This window comes from Canis lupus, chromosome 34 (genome assembly GCF_003254725.2).
Source record: "Canis lupus dingo isolate Sandy chromosome 34, ASM325472v2, whole genome shotgun sequence".
NCBI classification, from domain to species: Eukaryota; Metazoa; Chordata; class Mammalia; order Carnivora; family Canidae; genus Canis; species Canis lupus.
The window spans coordinates 395,911-412,269 of record NC_064276.1 but is presented as its reverse complement, the minus strand read 5'-3'; the positions used below and the strand labels follow the sequence as shown (position 1 = coordinate 412,269).

Genomic DNA, 16,359 nt, shown 5'->3' with positions numbered 1-16,359 from the left:
GTGTTGGTTTGAGCTGATGCTTTTCTTCACTATGTGCTAAGTGTCATCATTTCTGGTCATGCCTTTATATATCTTCTCTACTTTGCTTGTTTGGGTTATATCTGGAAAATAACATTTCATAGCACTTTGAGATCTACACCACCACATTTGGACTTAATTGACATATTGTAGGTCATGTGTGGTCTTTGGGTTGTGGTGATTTTTGCAGCCACAAGCAATAATCTCCAGCTATTGTTCCCTTTCCTTAGATCAGAGGAACCTTCTTTGTGTACATGAAGAAGATTCCTGATGGAATCAGGTTAGGTCTAACCTGATTTATGGGAAATGTAGAGTGCAAGTATCAGAAATAAGAATAGGGAAGTCTCTGTGAGCTGTGGTAGAACACAGGAATCCAGATCTTACCAGTCTTATAAATCTTATGTCCAGTTTGATTAAAAGTAAATATTCAGGGAATCCGGTGGTGGCTCAGTTGGTTAAGCATCTGCCTTTGGCTCAAATCACGATTTCTCAGGATTATGGGATCAAGCCCCATGTCAGGTTCCTTGCTCAGCAGAGAGTGTGCTTGTGCGGCTCCCTCCGCCCCACCCCTCACTCATGCTTGCTCTTTCTCTCTCTCGAATAAATAAATAAAATAATAAAAAAAGTAAATATTCAAGAACCAGATCGTTATTCTAGATTTTTAACAGTTAAGAATTTTCAGGGGATCCCTGGGTGGCTTAGTGGTTTAGCACTGCCTTCAGCCCAGGGAGTGATCCTGAAGTCCCAGGATTGAGTCCCATGTCAGGCTCCTGCATGGGGCCTGCTTCTCCCTCTGCCTGTGTCTCTGCCTCTCTCTCTCTCTCTGTCTCTCATGAATAAATAAATAAAATCTTAAAAAAAATTTTTTTCATTTTTCCTAACTGATTTAGTTATTAGAACATATTATTAGTTAATACATTTATGGAACATTAGTCTTTGTAAAATGTAATTTGCTCTGTGAAGACCCTGAGCACTGTATTCCAAGAAAAACAGAGAGCAGAACCTGAAAAAAATGAGCCAGTTCGATTTTTTTCAAAAATTACAGAAGTCCTGCTTTTTGATAATACAGGCTGATTTTCTTTTTTGCAACTATTGTCCCTTTGTGGGACAAGATTTGACTGCCTGAGAGCTAAAAAAAAAATTTTTTTTTAGACAAAACGCATAACTTCAATAAATTCATCTGGTTCTGTGGTTAAGAAACTACATCACATACTGTAAACATAGGCTATTTGTTTCAGTAAACTATATAGTAATATTTGGGCAGCTCTGTACTTTTAAGTGTCTCTCATTATTTCTCTTATGGTTATTCTATACCATTTAAAAATTTTTATTTCTATGCAATAGAATGGTAGCCTTCATAAATTTGTAGAATATATTTTTTTTCTACTTAATATTCTACTTATGAAGACAGTCATTTTGCTGAAAGTCACTGAAATAGAAATGATATTCTTTATGTGCTTGAATATCTCGTCTTTTAAATTAATAAATCTACAAAAGCTACACTGAGGGGCACCTGGGTGGCTCAATTGGTTAAGCGTCTGCCCAGGTCATGATCCCAGGATCCTGGGATGGAGCCCTGTGTGAGGCTCCCAGCCCAGCGGGGAGTCTTCTTCTCCCTCCTTGCCTCTGCCCACCCCAGTGTTCTGTCTTGCATGCACTTGCTCTTTCCCTCTCAAATAAACAAAATCTTATTAAAAAATTAAAATAAAAGCTGCACTGAAATAGAATTGTTTCCAAAACGAGAATGTGCTGTCTGGTCTCCGTGGCTGTAAGAGATGTTCTCTTGCCTGGAATCTTCCCCACCACTTCTGTTGCCACAGTGTCTTCCACTGACAAAATTTGCTTTCTGTCAGTGTAGAAGTCCCAAGGCTGGCAGTGCAGGGCTGGTGCAGTAGCTCTGTTAGTAAGAGATCTCTGGATCCTTTTGTCTTTTGCCTCTTTTAGGAGGTAGGCTGCCATCCTTAAGGCTGCCTCAAGGTTAGTATTAGTTGCCAAAGCTCCAGCCATCTCCACCAAGTTCTTGGCAGCAAGGAAGAGAAAGAAGCAAGGGGGGCAGGAGATGACATATTCTACTTCCTAAACGTCTTTCCTGGAAGCCCCCTCAACATTTTTTTGCTTCTGTACATTGGCCACTCCTTTTGGAAGTGAGGTTGGAAAATGCAGTTTTATAACCAGGGAATTGCCACTGCTGGCTGTTGGGGTTTGGCTGTCAAAGAGGGGCCAGAGGACACCGAGGAGGTAACTATCAGTTTCTGCCATACTCTGATCTCTAGCCTTCTAACACATATTCACTAAATCACATGCTCTCTACATTTCTCGACTTCTGTTTATTATAAGGAGTAAAACTTAGAGAAGATATTTATAAGAATTCTTGCTAAGTTCTGTAGAATGTGGAATGTATGGCTTGGGGCGCTGATTTTCAGTCGGAGAAGCTGCACCCCCAATGATTAACAAAACATTTTCTGTGATGCGTACTAGAATAAAATGTATGAATGATCTATCTTCACAGAAATTTATATGTGTGCATGTATGTAAATCATATACTACTATATAGGTTAGAGACGAAGGTGATTTATAATAAAATATGTTCCTATAAATGCCTAAGTACGTGCAAATAGATGAAAAAAAATTAGATATTCAGATTTTTATCTGTGTTGGCCATAGGTAAAAAAGTATTGTGAATACAGCAAATGCAGACTAGACATGTGTTCTATTGGGACACCAATACAGAGAATGTTAGTATTGTGCTGTTGCTTTGAAATGCTAAGCAGCTCTTATAAAATTCCAAAGGAAACCAGGCACTGTTTTGCTTTGATCAACATGGTAAATTCATTCCTGGAAAAATTGGTGTATGTTAAAGTAGGCAAAAAAAAAAAAAAAGAAGAACCTTCATCTGTATGTTAGAGCCTAGCTCAGATGATTGAGCAGGATAGGTGGTCATTTTGAGGTCTCTCCTACCTTTCTGGATCCTCCTCAATGAGTTCCTGCCCAAATCCATTACAGAGCCTCCCTTTCCAAAGTCATTGTGTTGAAAATGCCACCTGAGATTCAGTGGCTCCTGGGGGTGACTCCCTGCTTTACAAGACTTAGGTTTTCACCATTTTTGTTTTTATATCTTCCTGATGCTAAGTGGGTTAGTTGGCTCTTTGTCACCTGCCGTCTTTGGTGGTTTCTGCTGAAGTTTTGCTAATTTGACGTGTTGGATCAGTTTTAATCAAATATGTTCCATTCCAGCACAACTTTAAAGTTGTGAGAGCATGGAAGGAAATTCCACAGGCTTCTGCCTGCAGGGGCTTTCTGCATGGGTCTGTCCCATTCACCTCTCTCTCTCTCTCTCTCTTTTTTTTTTCTTCTTTCTCTTTCTCTCTCTCCTGTGGGTTTGCCTTGTTCTGTACTCAAGACTCTCAGTTGCTTCTCCTTTCAGTAGAATACCTGTGAGGCTTTCAGATTCAGAAGTATCTGAGCACAGAGATCATGGCGCTGAGGACTTATTCCGAAGACTCGCTACCTTTATTGTCTGATGTGGTAGTATTTTTTCCTACTGCATCCGGCAGAGTCATTTATAAATCTTAAGATTCACTTACATTTGAAAAATACACAATGTTTTTCTTTCCATATTCCACTCTTACCTTTGCTTACTTATTTAGCTGGTCTGAATGCTTTCATTTCATTATAATTTGGTAGTTAGCTGCCATAGTATAGAAATAATATTGAAGTCTCTTAAAAAATGATGGCACTTTAATTAAAATTTCTTTAAGTTCATGAATCAAGTAAAACAGCACTTTAAAATTTTTTATTATTGGAAGTAGAAATGCTCTCCAGCTACATCAGAAAGTTTAAGGATATATTCTTTGCCAAGGGCTACATATTGATTATTTATTTAACTGAGGTTTCAAGATTCAACGTTAAAATTTTGTTCCACTGTGATTATTTAATTCTAACATAATGTCTCAAGAGAAAATTATTACATTTACATTTTAATTTGCAGATGCCCCAGCAATGCAGTTATATCAACTGACATATGCCGCTTACGGCAAAATACTATCTTTATGCATTAGGAACGGCCTCTACTATAATGTGTGAAAATGAACATCCTTTCATTTTAACTCCTGTGTTTTACCACGTTTGGTCATGTGGCTTTGTTTTAAATTTTATTTTGTTCTTGATAAAACATTGAGTAAAACTACAGTTCCTGTGTGGCGTAAGTGTGTGTGAGTGTGTCACACATGCACCCGGGCATGGAGCTGGGATCGCAGCCGGGGCGAAGCTGCGGACCCTGGGTAACTGAACCTCTGTCTTATCGGAAGGTGAGCCAGGATGGGAAGTCACTCCTCGACAAGCTCCAGCGGCCTTTGACTCCTGGCAGCTCCGACTCCCTCACGGCCTCTGCCAACTACTCCAAGGCTGTGCACCATGTCCTTGATGTCATCCATGAGGTGCTGCACCACCAGCGACAGCTTGAGAACATCTGGCAGCACCGCAAGGTCCGGCTCCACCAGCGGCTGCAGCTGTGTGTGTTCCAGCAAGACGTTCAGCAGGTCGGTGTTGGGGCCCGCTTTCCCGCGGGGGATGGGCTTGGGGGTGTTGGTGCTCACAGGTCGAGTAGCTGAGGAGGCCAGGGGAGATGGAAGGACACCGCACACACAGCTACTTTGCTTTTCGTGAGTGACTGTGGTGTTGAGAATGTGCACTCAGGCACCATCGGCCCAGCTCACGTCCGCAGAGCTGGTGAGGCGGTGCAGGGAGGGCCTCAGCTGGAGGCTATGACGTGTGTTCTTGAAACAGGTCATCCCCAGTTACCTATACCCATGAGACTGATGCAGGAGGTGCTTCTACCCCTTGTCTACAATTTAGCATTTGCATGTCCTCTGCTGACTGAAGCAGTCAACCAGCCGTGAGTAGATAGTACCGTCCCTGGTGCTTAGCAGTTATTAGTCTAGTTAACAAAAGTGCAGTTTCATGACTGTTAATTTCTAAGCAGTTTTCATCTTTTTTTGTTATTATTGTTAGAAATAAGAGTAAGCCTAGTTTCCATGCTGTTTATGCCCCTATTATGGAGTAAAAATGATCAGCCTGCTGCCAGGGTTTGGAGGACTAAGGCTGAGGTAGCATATAAAACATGATATAGCTTTAGTGATAGTCAAGATAATAGTTGTGTCCTTGCCCCAAAGTGGAGGGAAACAAGGGTGTGGACGAAGTGTGGACACTGGGGCTGAGGGGATTCTGGGGTCTGTATGCAAGAAGTCTGTGGCATCCAAAGGAGTTGGCGTGCTGTCACAGCGTAGGTCTGGAAGAAAACCTCTGTCCTTCCCTGAGACCTGAGAGCCCCAGAGTGTTGCTCAGACATGTACAGGTTCAGATTTCACTACCCCCAAGTGTCAACCAAAGGCTAATGGGCTTTCCTGCTCAGGGGGCTGAGATAGTAGAAAGCTGTGCTGTGTTCTGATGAACACATAGATTCTCTACTTTATTGACGATCATTCTTCACATGAGTCTAGTGAGTTCAGAATACTTTAAATTGCTCTATAATTTTTAATTTTCACATAAAATACTTTGGTTGTACTTACAGGTTTTGAGTTCTCTAAAGATTGCATAGACCAGTTGCCTCAGAAATGATCATTTTGATATTATTCATGCCTCTTTGCAATGCTATTTTAATCAAAGAGGATAATTGCCAGGGAAAGAACATAGAGCCGGGAGTGAACAGGGCAGGAGTCAATGTCAGGGAGTTATTTGTGAGAAATGAGGTGCCATAGTTGAAAGCATGAATATTAGCTTCTCCTAATTGTCTAAAAACTTTCACAAACCATAAAATCTTAAGTTTCAATGTAATTATTAAAGAATTTTCCCGCTCACCTCTCTGTCCTTTGGATCAAGTATTCATCACACATCCATGGACTTGTGTCTAAAGCAGCAGCAAAGCCTCTTCTTAACACCATCACCCCAGCTCTGATGGCTCCATGGGGCACCAAGCACATGAGAATAATCCACCAGACAGTTTATGGCAGGGGGAGGCACCTTTTGGGATAGGTGGAGGAGTCTAGCCATCTAATTTGGCACCAAGTACTTAATACCCTTGAGTTTGAAAACAATAAACATTAGATTTTGTATGTAGAAAGATAATTATGATAATTATGACCCCAGTTCTTTAAGCTAGATTTTTTCCCCCCCTCAAGCATCAGTAGGTTGGGTTGGATGTGAGCAGGAGAAAGTGTCTTGCAATACACATAATGCATATATGGTCCTATTAGCATTCCATAGAAAATAGATAATTGCTCTTTATGGGAAACGTTCTTTTGATTAAATGATCTGGAATGGTCTGGCTTGTTATGCAAACAGGAAATTGCTGTGTAGACTTGTAGAGCAAGAAGTGAAGTTGTTAAGATTAAGCAAAGCAAGCACTTTACCTCGAAGGAGTCCGTCGGATGTCAGAACCAAAAACATGTTTCTGAAACTCAAGCAATTATAACACGTGGAAATTTTTGCTGTATTTAGTATAGGCAAGGAGAGGTAAACTGAGAATAAATGGGAAAAAAATAGTAGTCCTTTAGAAAACATTGTTAGCAGATGGTAAATTTGTAAGATGAACACAAAATCCACAAAAATATAAGTCAACTAGATACCACAAGTGGTTAAGTGGTTTTTGCTTGATTGTTTTGAGTGATGAGAAAGCGTCTGTAAATACCGCTGGAAAAAAAGAAAAGCAACCACCTGCACAATAGGTGTGGAATGATGACATTTTTTATGGAAACAACCCTGCAAAAAAGTACATACTTGTCTGTGGAAAAATCTTTGAAAGAATAGAAGCCAGAGTATCAGCAGCATGTTCTCAAGGAAGGGCAGGGGACAGTGGGAGGGTGGCATGAGGAGTTTGATCTTTGAAACATGAATGATTTCAGTTTAGTGTTTGATTTTTTTTTTTTTTTTTTAAACAAGCAAAGGGAATTTTGTAGTTTCTATACCGAGGGTGTTTCAGATACCCAGCTGCCAAGGTGGAGAGGCAGGTGCTACCATTGCATGGCCCCTTACCTCTTGTCCAAATCCAAGGCTGGAGGAGTGTGGTGAAATGACTTACTCAGATGTGTGTGCTACCTGCTAGCGAGCAGAGACCTTTGTCATTATTAGCTGAAAAATAAAATAATACCACATTTCTTGATGATCTAGTAATAGACATACTCCCATTACCTTATGTTCACTGTTAGAGCAACCCTCAGTGGATGTTTGGTTGTGTTACTGCTGAGCAGTAGTCTTCAGCTTAGAGCAAGCTTAAGTTTGCTCTAACAACATCACTTCTGCTGCACTTGTTCAGGTGGAGTGATACTTGTGGAAGTAGCCCATAGTGCTTTGATCTCAAACTCCATTTCCTACTCACTGGTTCAGTCTGCCTGCTTCTCAAATTGGTGCCATTTAGTTAACTCCAACACGTCGGCCAAGGTGGAAGGACCCCAGAACGCTGCTTTCCTGAAGTAGGCTGCCCTCCCCAAAGAAGCATAGGAGTCCTCAAGGGCTGGAGGCCCCTGGGCTCCAGCTTCCTGTCCTGCCAGCTCACATGTCCTGCAGTCTTGTATTCCATCTGCTTTGGGGGAAGAGATTCATCCATTTCCCACCCTTCTAACTCCCACTGTTGGCTTTCAGCTCCTTCTGAGCCTGGTTACTAAGATAACCCTCACCGTCCAGTCTCTCCCTATGTTCACAAAAGGTTAATAAAGCTGGCTCTAACCTACCAGGAAGATGAGCACCAGCCTCCATCGGCCCCCAGTTTCCTGATCCCTAACCAAACACTTACTTTACCCTCCAGTACTCCCTAATCCCAACGGAGAAGCTCCCAGAAAAGATGGCAATCCTCTAACCATTCTTATCACCAGCCACAACCAAAACTGCAAGCATGGTAATGTAAACAGAAGAGAATGCTAAATAGCTAGAGCTCTATAAGGATTCTGGTGATTGGGACAAGAAAAATCAACCCTCCTAACTGAAATTAATGAGCAAAGGACAATCAGGTTGAGAAACCTTCATTTAAATGCTAGGTCTACTGTAAGTGATGCCAACCAAGAACTCCTGAGTCAAGCATTACGATGAGATGGCTTTTAGTAGCATAAGGACAGCAGCCTAGGACCCAAGGCAAACCTATAAAATAGCTTTTCTATGCACCTGACACCTGTTCCTTTGCCTTCTGGTAGATCCTGACTTCAGAACCCTGCTGCATTTCAGACTCTCATTTTACATTCAAGTGGCAAAAATCTTTACTAGAGACCTTACCACATCTGCAAAATCCCCAAGCACTGAAATAATCCCTTCCTTCCTCAGCCACTCCTAATTCTCCAACATCAAGCAAAGGTTCTGTCCTTTTGAGCAGATCTCCCAGTTAGATCACTTGTTTCCAATGAGGCCAACTCGCCTCCACTCCAGCATAAATGAAGATACATGTAACCCAAAAGAATCTTTAATAAGCAAATTGGGTCATTTCTTTTTTCTTTTCTTTTTTTAAAGATTTCATTTATTTATTCATGAGAGACACTGAGAGAGAGGCAGAGGGAGAAGCAGCTCTCCACAGGGAGCCCAATAAGGGACATGATCCTGGGACTCCAGGATCATGCTCTGAGCCAAAGGCAGATGCTCAACCACTGAGCCACCCAGGTGCCAAATTGGGTCATTCCTTAAATTTCTTCATCTACTCGTCCATTCACTCATTCAACAAATACTGAACTGAGTCCCAGACACTTGGGAAACACCAGTGACTAAAATACAGATTGTTGCCCCATGGTCCTCACACTTCTGCTCTCCAAGACTCCCCCTTGACATGCACAGGCATCCACAGTAGGACTTTCCCGGTCTCCTCAACTGGAGTTTCACTCCCTCCAGTTCACTCAGCACTGCCACCAGGGCAAGCTTCCTAACACATGTAGGATCACGCCATCCACCCCTCACTGCCTCACTGCCCATTAAGTCAAAATGCACACCACACAGGCAGTGCATGGCATGAACGCCGTAGTGAGGTGGGGGAAAGCATGAGCTCAACAGGTTGGCTGTGAAGGTAAGAGAGCAAAGAAACATTCATGTTAGAAAGCTCACAAGGCAGTGAACTGAGCCAGGTGCCACACATGTGTTCCTCACTTAAGCCTCACAGCCACTCACAGGTTGCTCCAGGCCCTGGCACCAATTTACAGCACTCAGTCAAGGTCCATCGTGTCTCTTCAGTGGCATCCCATAGCTTACAGAACCAAGTCGCAAGCTTTCATCACGAGGTCACCTCTCCACCACCTGCCCTTCTGTGTCTTGAGCTCATCACTGCAGTACCTGTGGCCCAGTCCTTTATCTACCGACTTTCTACCCATCCTTCAAAATCAGCTCAAGCCCTACCACTCCCGTGAAGATGTCCATGGCACCCTGGCAATTGTTATTCCTGCCTCTATTACAGGACTCTTCATTTTCCCTGTATACCAGACCATTGATATTTGAGATTGATACAGACAAAGCTTTATGTAACCCCTGCATTTGCACAAATCATTAGAGCACAGATAGTGTAATCACCCTTAAAAACGCATGTGCAAGGTAGGCAGATGACAAGGATGAGAGTGGCTGGCTATACTTACTCCTTCAGTCCAGCTAACACCTTCATAGACATGACTCACATTCATGCCCTGGCAAAATTATACCTGACAATAACCCAAAGACATTAAACACTAAATCTGAGCATATTATACCATTTATTAGACTATCAAATGATCTGCTTTTACAAGATTACAGTTCCTCGAGAAAAGGAGATGTATATAACACAGTTACCTTGGTATCTCTGAGGGTCACACAGATAAGTAAGAGGTTTTGAAAAAAAGAATGAAATGTGAATGAGAAGAATCTAAAGGAAACCGGATTTGTTTGCTGATGTTGCTTAATTGCTCATTCTTTGTTATATTCGTTAAACTAATGATGTTGCTTAATCACTCATTCTTTATTATATTCGTTAAAATACCATTGATTTGATAAGAAACCTCTGATCTAAATGATTGTTTCAAGAGCACCTATTTAAAAATGGCACTGGGAAAAAAAATGAAAAAGCCCTGGAAACACAGTATGCCAAACAAGGTCAAACAAGGAAGTAACTCAGTGAAACTGGATTCATTTTGGTTTTATAGGGAATGTAGAATGGGCAGGGAGGAAATTAATTTTTGCCACTGGAAAAATCTGATTTTATATTAAAAAAAAAAACCTAGTTAGAATGTTTTAGCATTACCTTGGTTTTTTCTCGCTTGGTGTGTTTGTGTTTTATCAACTGAAAAAATGTAACTTAGAAGGAGTTCCCATTATGACAAAAAACATTTATTCACTGACTATGTGTCTTTAAAATGGTACCTGGAATTCACAGGTATTTGGATACTTTTCCCAGATACTCTTTGAATCTGGAGTTCCCAGTAAAACCAAACTGGCTTTGTGTGTTCTCAGTTGTTTAAGTCTGAGATCTTATCTAGTTTGTACAAATAGCCAACCTAGAGCTGGGACTCTAATTTTAGAAATATTTTTACAGCATGCATATAATATCTACAAGCCATGATGTAATGTAATGATGAGCTAGAGTGTGAGTTTAGGGCTGGGAAGACCTGCACATGAATCTCTTTTTTTTTTTTTTTCTTTTTAATTTTTATTCATGATAGTCACAGAGAGAGAGAGAGAGGCAGAGACACAGGCAGAGGGAGAAGCAGGCTCCATGCAGGGAGCCCGACGTGGGATTCGATCCCGGGTCTCCAGGATCGCGCCCTGGGCCAAAGGCAGGTGCCAAACTGCTGCGCCACCCAGGGATCCCTGAATCTCTTTTCTTGATCTTCTTTCTTGGGCAAATCACTTCTCTTCCCGGAGCCTCCATTTCTTGTCAAATAGGGACAGTAATCAGAGTTCACTTTCTCTTTTGTAGCCCTTGGGGATGGGTGTGTTGAGGGGTTAAGGGTTTTTCAAACTTTAGGAAGATGACAGAGTGCATATGCTGTGTGATACAGGACGCTCTAGTGGGGCCTGGGCCGTCGGCCACACTCTAAAGGAAAACATGGAGCTTTCTGCAGCCAAATGCACAAGGACTCTACACTATACTAAGGGAGTCAGATCTTCTTGCCAATGAATTTTGGGGACCAAGTTTTGAAAAAAATACTTAGAATTTCAGAACTGTTTCAGCTTTCTTGTGGATAAGAGATTATGGACCTGTGTGTGTTGCCGTCCCAAGCATAGCATGGAGTAATCTTTCAATAGATGATGCTGCCTGCAGTGACGTGATACGTGATGATGTTAGAAGGCTATTCCAGGCAGTTTTGAAGGAAAAATGTCTTCACATAGGTCTTCAAATAGTCTATTGTTGAGACCCAGGTTTGTGAGAATTCATTTCCTCTGATGGAGGTGTAGTATTTATTCACAAATTCTTAAAGAAGCCATTACTAGAAACAGTGAGTGTTAGATTGTAGGGGTTTGTCACTGATTACACAGGTCATACAAGATGGCCAGAGCTCTCTCATGTGAGTTGGGGGAAAGACACCACCAGCTGGTTTCCACGGCCTTTAACTGAGAGAGTTTGTAGTGTTTACTGTTCGTTGTAACATAGTCACTTCATCAGAGTTTGTTTGCCCAGGAGCCCCCAGCTGTTTGCAAACAATAACAGCTCTTTCCTTCCAGGCCTCATTGTGTCACCTGCATGGCACCTGAGCCAGCTCAAGAGGCAGGTAGACCAGAGGTTAAAAGAATGTACCCTCTGACCAGACTTTCTAGGTCTTTGTCCTTAGTATGGCTCTTCCACATGGAAGTTGAGGGGCCTTGGTCCTGTGTGTTCATCTGAGAAGTGGGAATATGCTGTGCCTCCCCTATCCCAGCTCATTGTGAGGATGGATGGCTCAGGGAACACATAGCCAGGTTAGTACTTGGTGCAACAGCAGGTTCTCAGACAACAGTAGGATTATTAGGTAAGAAATGAGCATAATCATACTTAGCATCCTCATGATCTATTTTGTAATTGCAAATAGGGAGTTAAGCTAAACAATATGTGAGGTTTCCTGCACATCTGACATTTTGACTTAGATGCTGAGATGGTATCTGTGCTGTGCCACCAACAGGTGGTTTGCTTTGGAGTGACTTGTTCTTGGGGCTGTTGCTGTGTCCGGACATTAGGGGGCACTGATTTACAGAGGAAGGAGCTCTCACATCCTCTGCACAGAGAGAGAGGTGGCATTGGGCCCCCACCGCTTGGCTCTTCTGCCCAGGAACCAGGTGGCCTTTTGTCTTTTACCCCCAGTTGGCAGCAGAGCAGCAAATCCCGTGCCAGCCTTGTTTCTGGGGTTGGGAGGTCACAAGACAAATGACAGCTGCTGGCTACAGCTGAGGTTGGGGAAGCCACTGGCTGGGTTAGGTTGATGAAGCCTCTCATTTGCAAGCATTTTTATGTTTTAAATGGAAAAGATTCTCCAGGGGCGCGCCCTGCAGCTTGAGGGCGAGGGCGAGGTGCAAGGTCCGACCCCCCCACCCCCCCAAGCTGTCTTTGAAATGCTCTTTGGACACCTACATTGATTCAGGATTCCTTGGCAATCTGGGAAGTGTTCACAGACTTGTAAAAGAAGCAAAAGCCTCATGGGGAATTTGGTTTTAAATATGAGCTGGATTTCATAATTGTCTACCACTGTTTTTTTTTTTTTTAAAGCGCTTGGAGTTTGTACATTTTCTTTGAATTGAATTTGAATTTGAATTTAAAAATGTACATTTTTTTAAAGCACTTTGCAGTTTGTACATTTTCTTTGAATTAATTTCACGGTTGCTAGAAATTTATTCTCACTTGGTATTTACAATTCTGTCCAAAGGAACCACTAATAAAAGAAAAATTGTAACTCTGAGTTGTTGGCTCATAATAGCTTTAATTTCCAACATATGCTTCTTTTTTTTTTTTAAGATTTATTTATTTATTCATTCAGAGAGAGAGAGAGAGAGAGAGGCAGGCAGAGACACAGGCAGAGGGAGAAGCAGGCCCCATGCAGGGAGCCCGATGCGGGACTGGATCCTGGGTCTCCAGAATCACGCCCTGGGCTGCAGGTGGCGCTAAACTGCTACGCCACAGGGGCTGCCCTCAACGTATGCTTCTTGACTTTTTCTTAGGCTTAAAAACCAAATTTTTATTATTTTAAAAATAGTGTATTTTGTTTCCTCAGCCCTTTCTACCAAATAATGTTTGTTCACCTTTTACTTTTTGAAATTGTGTCCTTATTTCAAGTCTGTTTTGAATTAACAGTGATTACTAGGTTTGCTGCTTACCAATTTTTCCTTTAACAGTAAAGTTGAGGAAATACAGAATACATTATAGTTAAAAAGAAAAGCCACTTAGCTATTCATAGAGATCTGATAGGCAGGTAGACTGTAGCATAGAGTCTTTTCAAGTTCTTTTCAAGTGTAAAATGGTTGATCCTTGTCTCCTATGGTATTGGCCTCACGCCCAGAGGCACATTCCATTTAACTGTATCCATCTTTTGAGGTTGCAACTTCTTGAAGTTGTCAGTGGACATTTCTTAGGAGTGGAACAGGATCTGTGTTTTATAATATGAATTAAGAGACTCATGTAAACAACTCAGCAGCTTTATGTGTGCCTTGACGTCTGGCATGAATGTAGCACTATTTACTAATGGTAGTGAAAACACATTTCCCACCCCACCCCCCATCTCAAGAAAGGGAATAATATACTAAGCACATTAATTAAAAAGCAATGAATGGGGCACCTGGCTGGCTCAGTCAGAGGAACGTGTGATTCTTGATCCTGGGGTCATGAGTTTGAGCTCCACGTTGGGTGTAGAGAGTACTTAAGAAAATTAAACTGAAAAGCAATGGATAATTATAGCTTGTGCCACCAAAGAGCTCAAAATTAGATGGAAGTCTGGCACAGGCTATGATTTATGGATGGGGACGGTACACACATTGTATATCCATCATGCTGGTATTAACGGGTTTAGCATAGATCTCATAACCGTCACAATCACTGAGCACCTAGGAAGGTGCAGTCCAGGAGGGATGAAGAACTCGTCCAGGAATACGCAGCTAGACCCTGGGTATATAGCAGGGGCTAGGGATGGAGGGTGGACACGAGAGCCTTCAGGAGGACTGGGAGTGAAATGACTCATGGATTGGTGGTGTTGGCAAAGGAGGTTCAGAAATAAGTTCTAGTAATAAGGTGGATGTGTGACTCTGGTTGAGCACCTGCTGCAAGGCTTAATCTCTGTGCCCCTGCCCCTCCCGAACTTCTGCTAATTCTGCAGGGTCTGTAAGAGGACCACCAGCAATTTATTCAGGTTTGCAAGCTATTTTATTTACATTTACTACTAAACCCTCTGCAGAAAGGGTCCTCGGTCAGACCTTTAGCTTCTGAAGGTCACTGGTTTGGAGCAATGGATGACAAGTCTAGCTGTCCCTGGACAACTGGCTCTTAACAGCTGCCTCTTTTTCTTTTTCTTCTTCTTTTTTTTTTTTCTTTTTCTTCTTCTCTTTCTCTTTTTTCTTATTTTCTTCTTTCTCCTTTTTCTTTCTGTTTTTCTGTTTTTCTTTTCTTTTCTTTTTTTCTTTCTTTCTTCTTTCTTTCTTTCTTTCTTTCTTTCTTTCTTTCTTTCTTCTTTCTTTCTCTCTCTCTTTCTCTTTCTCTTTCTCTTTCTCTTTTTCTCTTTTTCTCTTTTTCTCTTTTTCTCTTTTACCACAGCTGATCTGTCTCTAGTGCAGGTAACAGTGGGCAAGGGATCCTTTTCATAGCAATGAATCCCAAGTTAAGGCCCCTTTAATTTTGCCATTAGTGGACTGCTGTGAGGAGTCTGCTTCCAGGTTTTCCTCTAGACCCTTGTCCTGCCTGGCTGTCCTTGCTCTAGTGCCCTAGTTGGTTCTTCCCTCCAAGATTGTTTCAATCCATAAGCACGGTTACCATAGTTACTAAATGCTAAACATGAGAGGTGGCCTTCAGCAGTACATTAACAAATGTATTTAAATATTTAAATACTTTGTACCTAAAGTTTTAGTTTTTAGAGAAAGATATCACTGACTTTTTTGCTGGTTATCTTTTCCCCATCAGAAAGAGGCAAAGTATACATTTGATGGTCGTGTAAACATTTTGCTGGATGTTTTCGGTTTTTTGTGGTTTCTCAAGTATGAGAGCCAGTGAACTATTTGGTATCAACTCTGAACTTAGAAACAATAGACCACACTGACTAGTTTTTACTCCCTTTTTTTATGTGGTGGATGTCAACTTATGAGAACTTTTAAGTAATTAAATTCATAGAATGTTTAGCTTTCACAACAGCATCATAGTTTGCAGAATAAATTATCCTCAAAGACCAGGACAGAGGCATTTAAATGTTTTGTTTTCTTAGGTTTTATTTATGTTTTCAGCTTGTTCTAAAGAGGAGACAAAAGCATTAACTCTTAGTTAAACTGGAATTGCTTGAGTTGTGAAGTTTTGAGCTTTATAAAAATGTTTAGTTAATGGGTTGTCTGTGGCTTGGTAACCACTATCTTATCCAAAACCCACTCAGTTTTGGATGCTCTGTTGTTCATAAAGTGAGGTGAGACTTAATCATTATTGCAGGTAATGTTTATACAGAGAGAGACTTAACACTTTTCCAGTAGGAGCTCTTGAAACGCACACTGGGGAGGCTGATCAGATGTGTAGATTAGTGTCCAGTTGCTTCCAGTTTTTTTCTTTCCTTCTTGTTTGTTACAGTTTTGACAACAAAATGTATCAGTGGGCAGCCCTAGCCTTTCAACAAGGAAGAACAATGTTTTTATGACACATAAACCCATATTTTATTGTAGGTGCTGGACTGGATTGAGAACCATGGAGAAGCATTTCTGAGCAAACATACAGGTGTGGGGAAATCTCTTCACCGGGCCAGAGCTTTGCAGAAACGTCATGAAGATTTTGAAGAAGTAGCACAGGTAAAACCGTGGCTTTCACTATTTTCTCCCATCAATACCCATGTGGTTGGTTTTGAATTAATTTTAACCACATCTGAGATGAGTGATCCTTGGCTAGATGTGTTTAAAGGTGATTCAGAGGAGGTAATGCTCAGATTTGAGAGTGAGGTTGTCCTTGCTTGCGCAGACAGATGATTTCTTCTGTTGGCTGTGTCATAAAATAAGGTGTTCTTGATACCAAAAAAAAAAAAAAAAAAAAATGCCCTGGATGTTTTGCCTTATTTACTATACCCATGCCTGTTGACTAATTTGTGAGATTTCAACTTATAATCAGACAATAATGGTTCTTCTTGCATTTCTGTAATGATGGGCCAGCCTCTCTTGTCCCTTTCTAGTTCTTTTAAATGTGTGTGCTTAGAAACAGGATGCAGGGTGCAT

The 16,359-nt window shown here is 41.5% G+C and overlaps 1 protein-coding gene across 5 annotated transcripts in view; it reads left to right on the top strand.

Annotated features, from left to right (window-relative positions):
* Window positions 1-16,359, top strand: part of TRIO (trio Rho guanine nucleotide exchange factor) — a 354,351-nt gene that overhangs the window by 163,003 nt on the left and 174,989 nt on the right. For all 5 annotated transcript variants that reach the window (XM_025451453.3, XM_049105660.1, XM_049105659.1 and 2 more), the window contains exons 9-10: window positions 4,326-4,556; window positions 15,820-15,942. In XM_025451453.3, coding sequence (XP_025307238.1) covers window positions 4,326-4,556; window positions 15,820-15,942 — 354 coding nt within the window. The remainder of the gene's footprint in view (window positions 1-4,325; window positions 4,557-15,819; window positions 15,943-16,359) is intronic.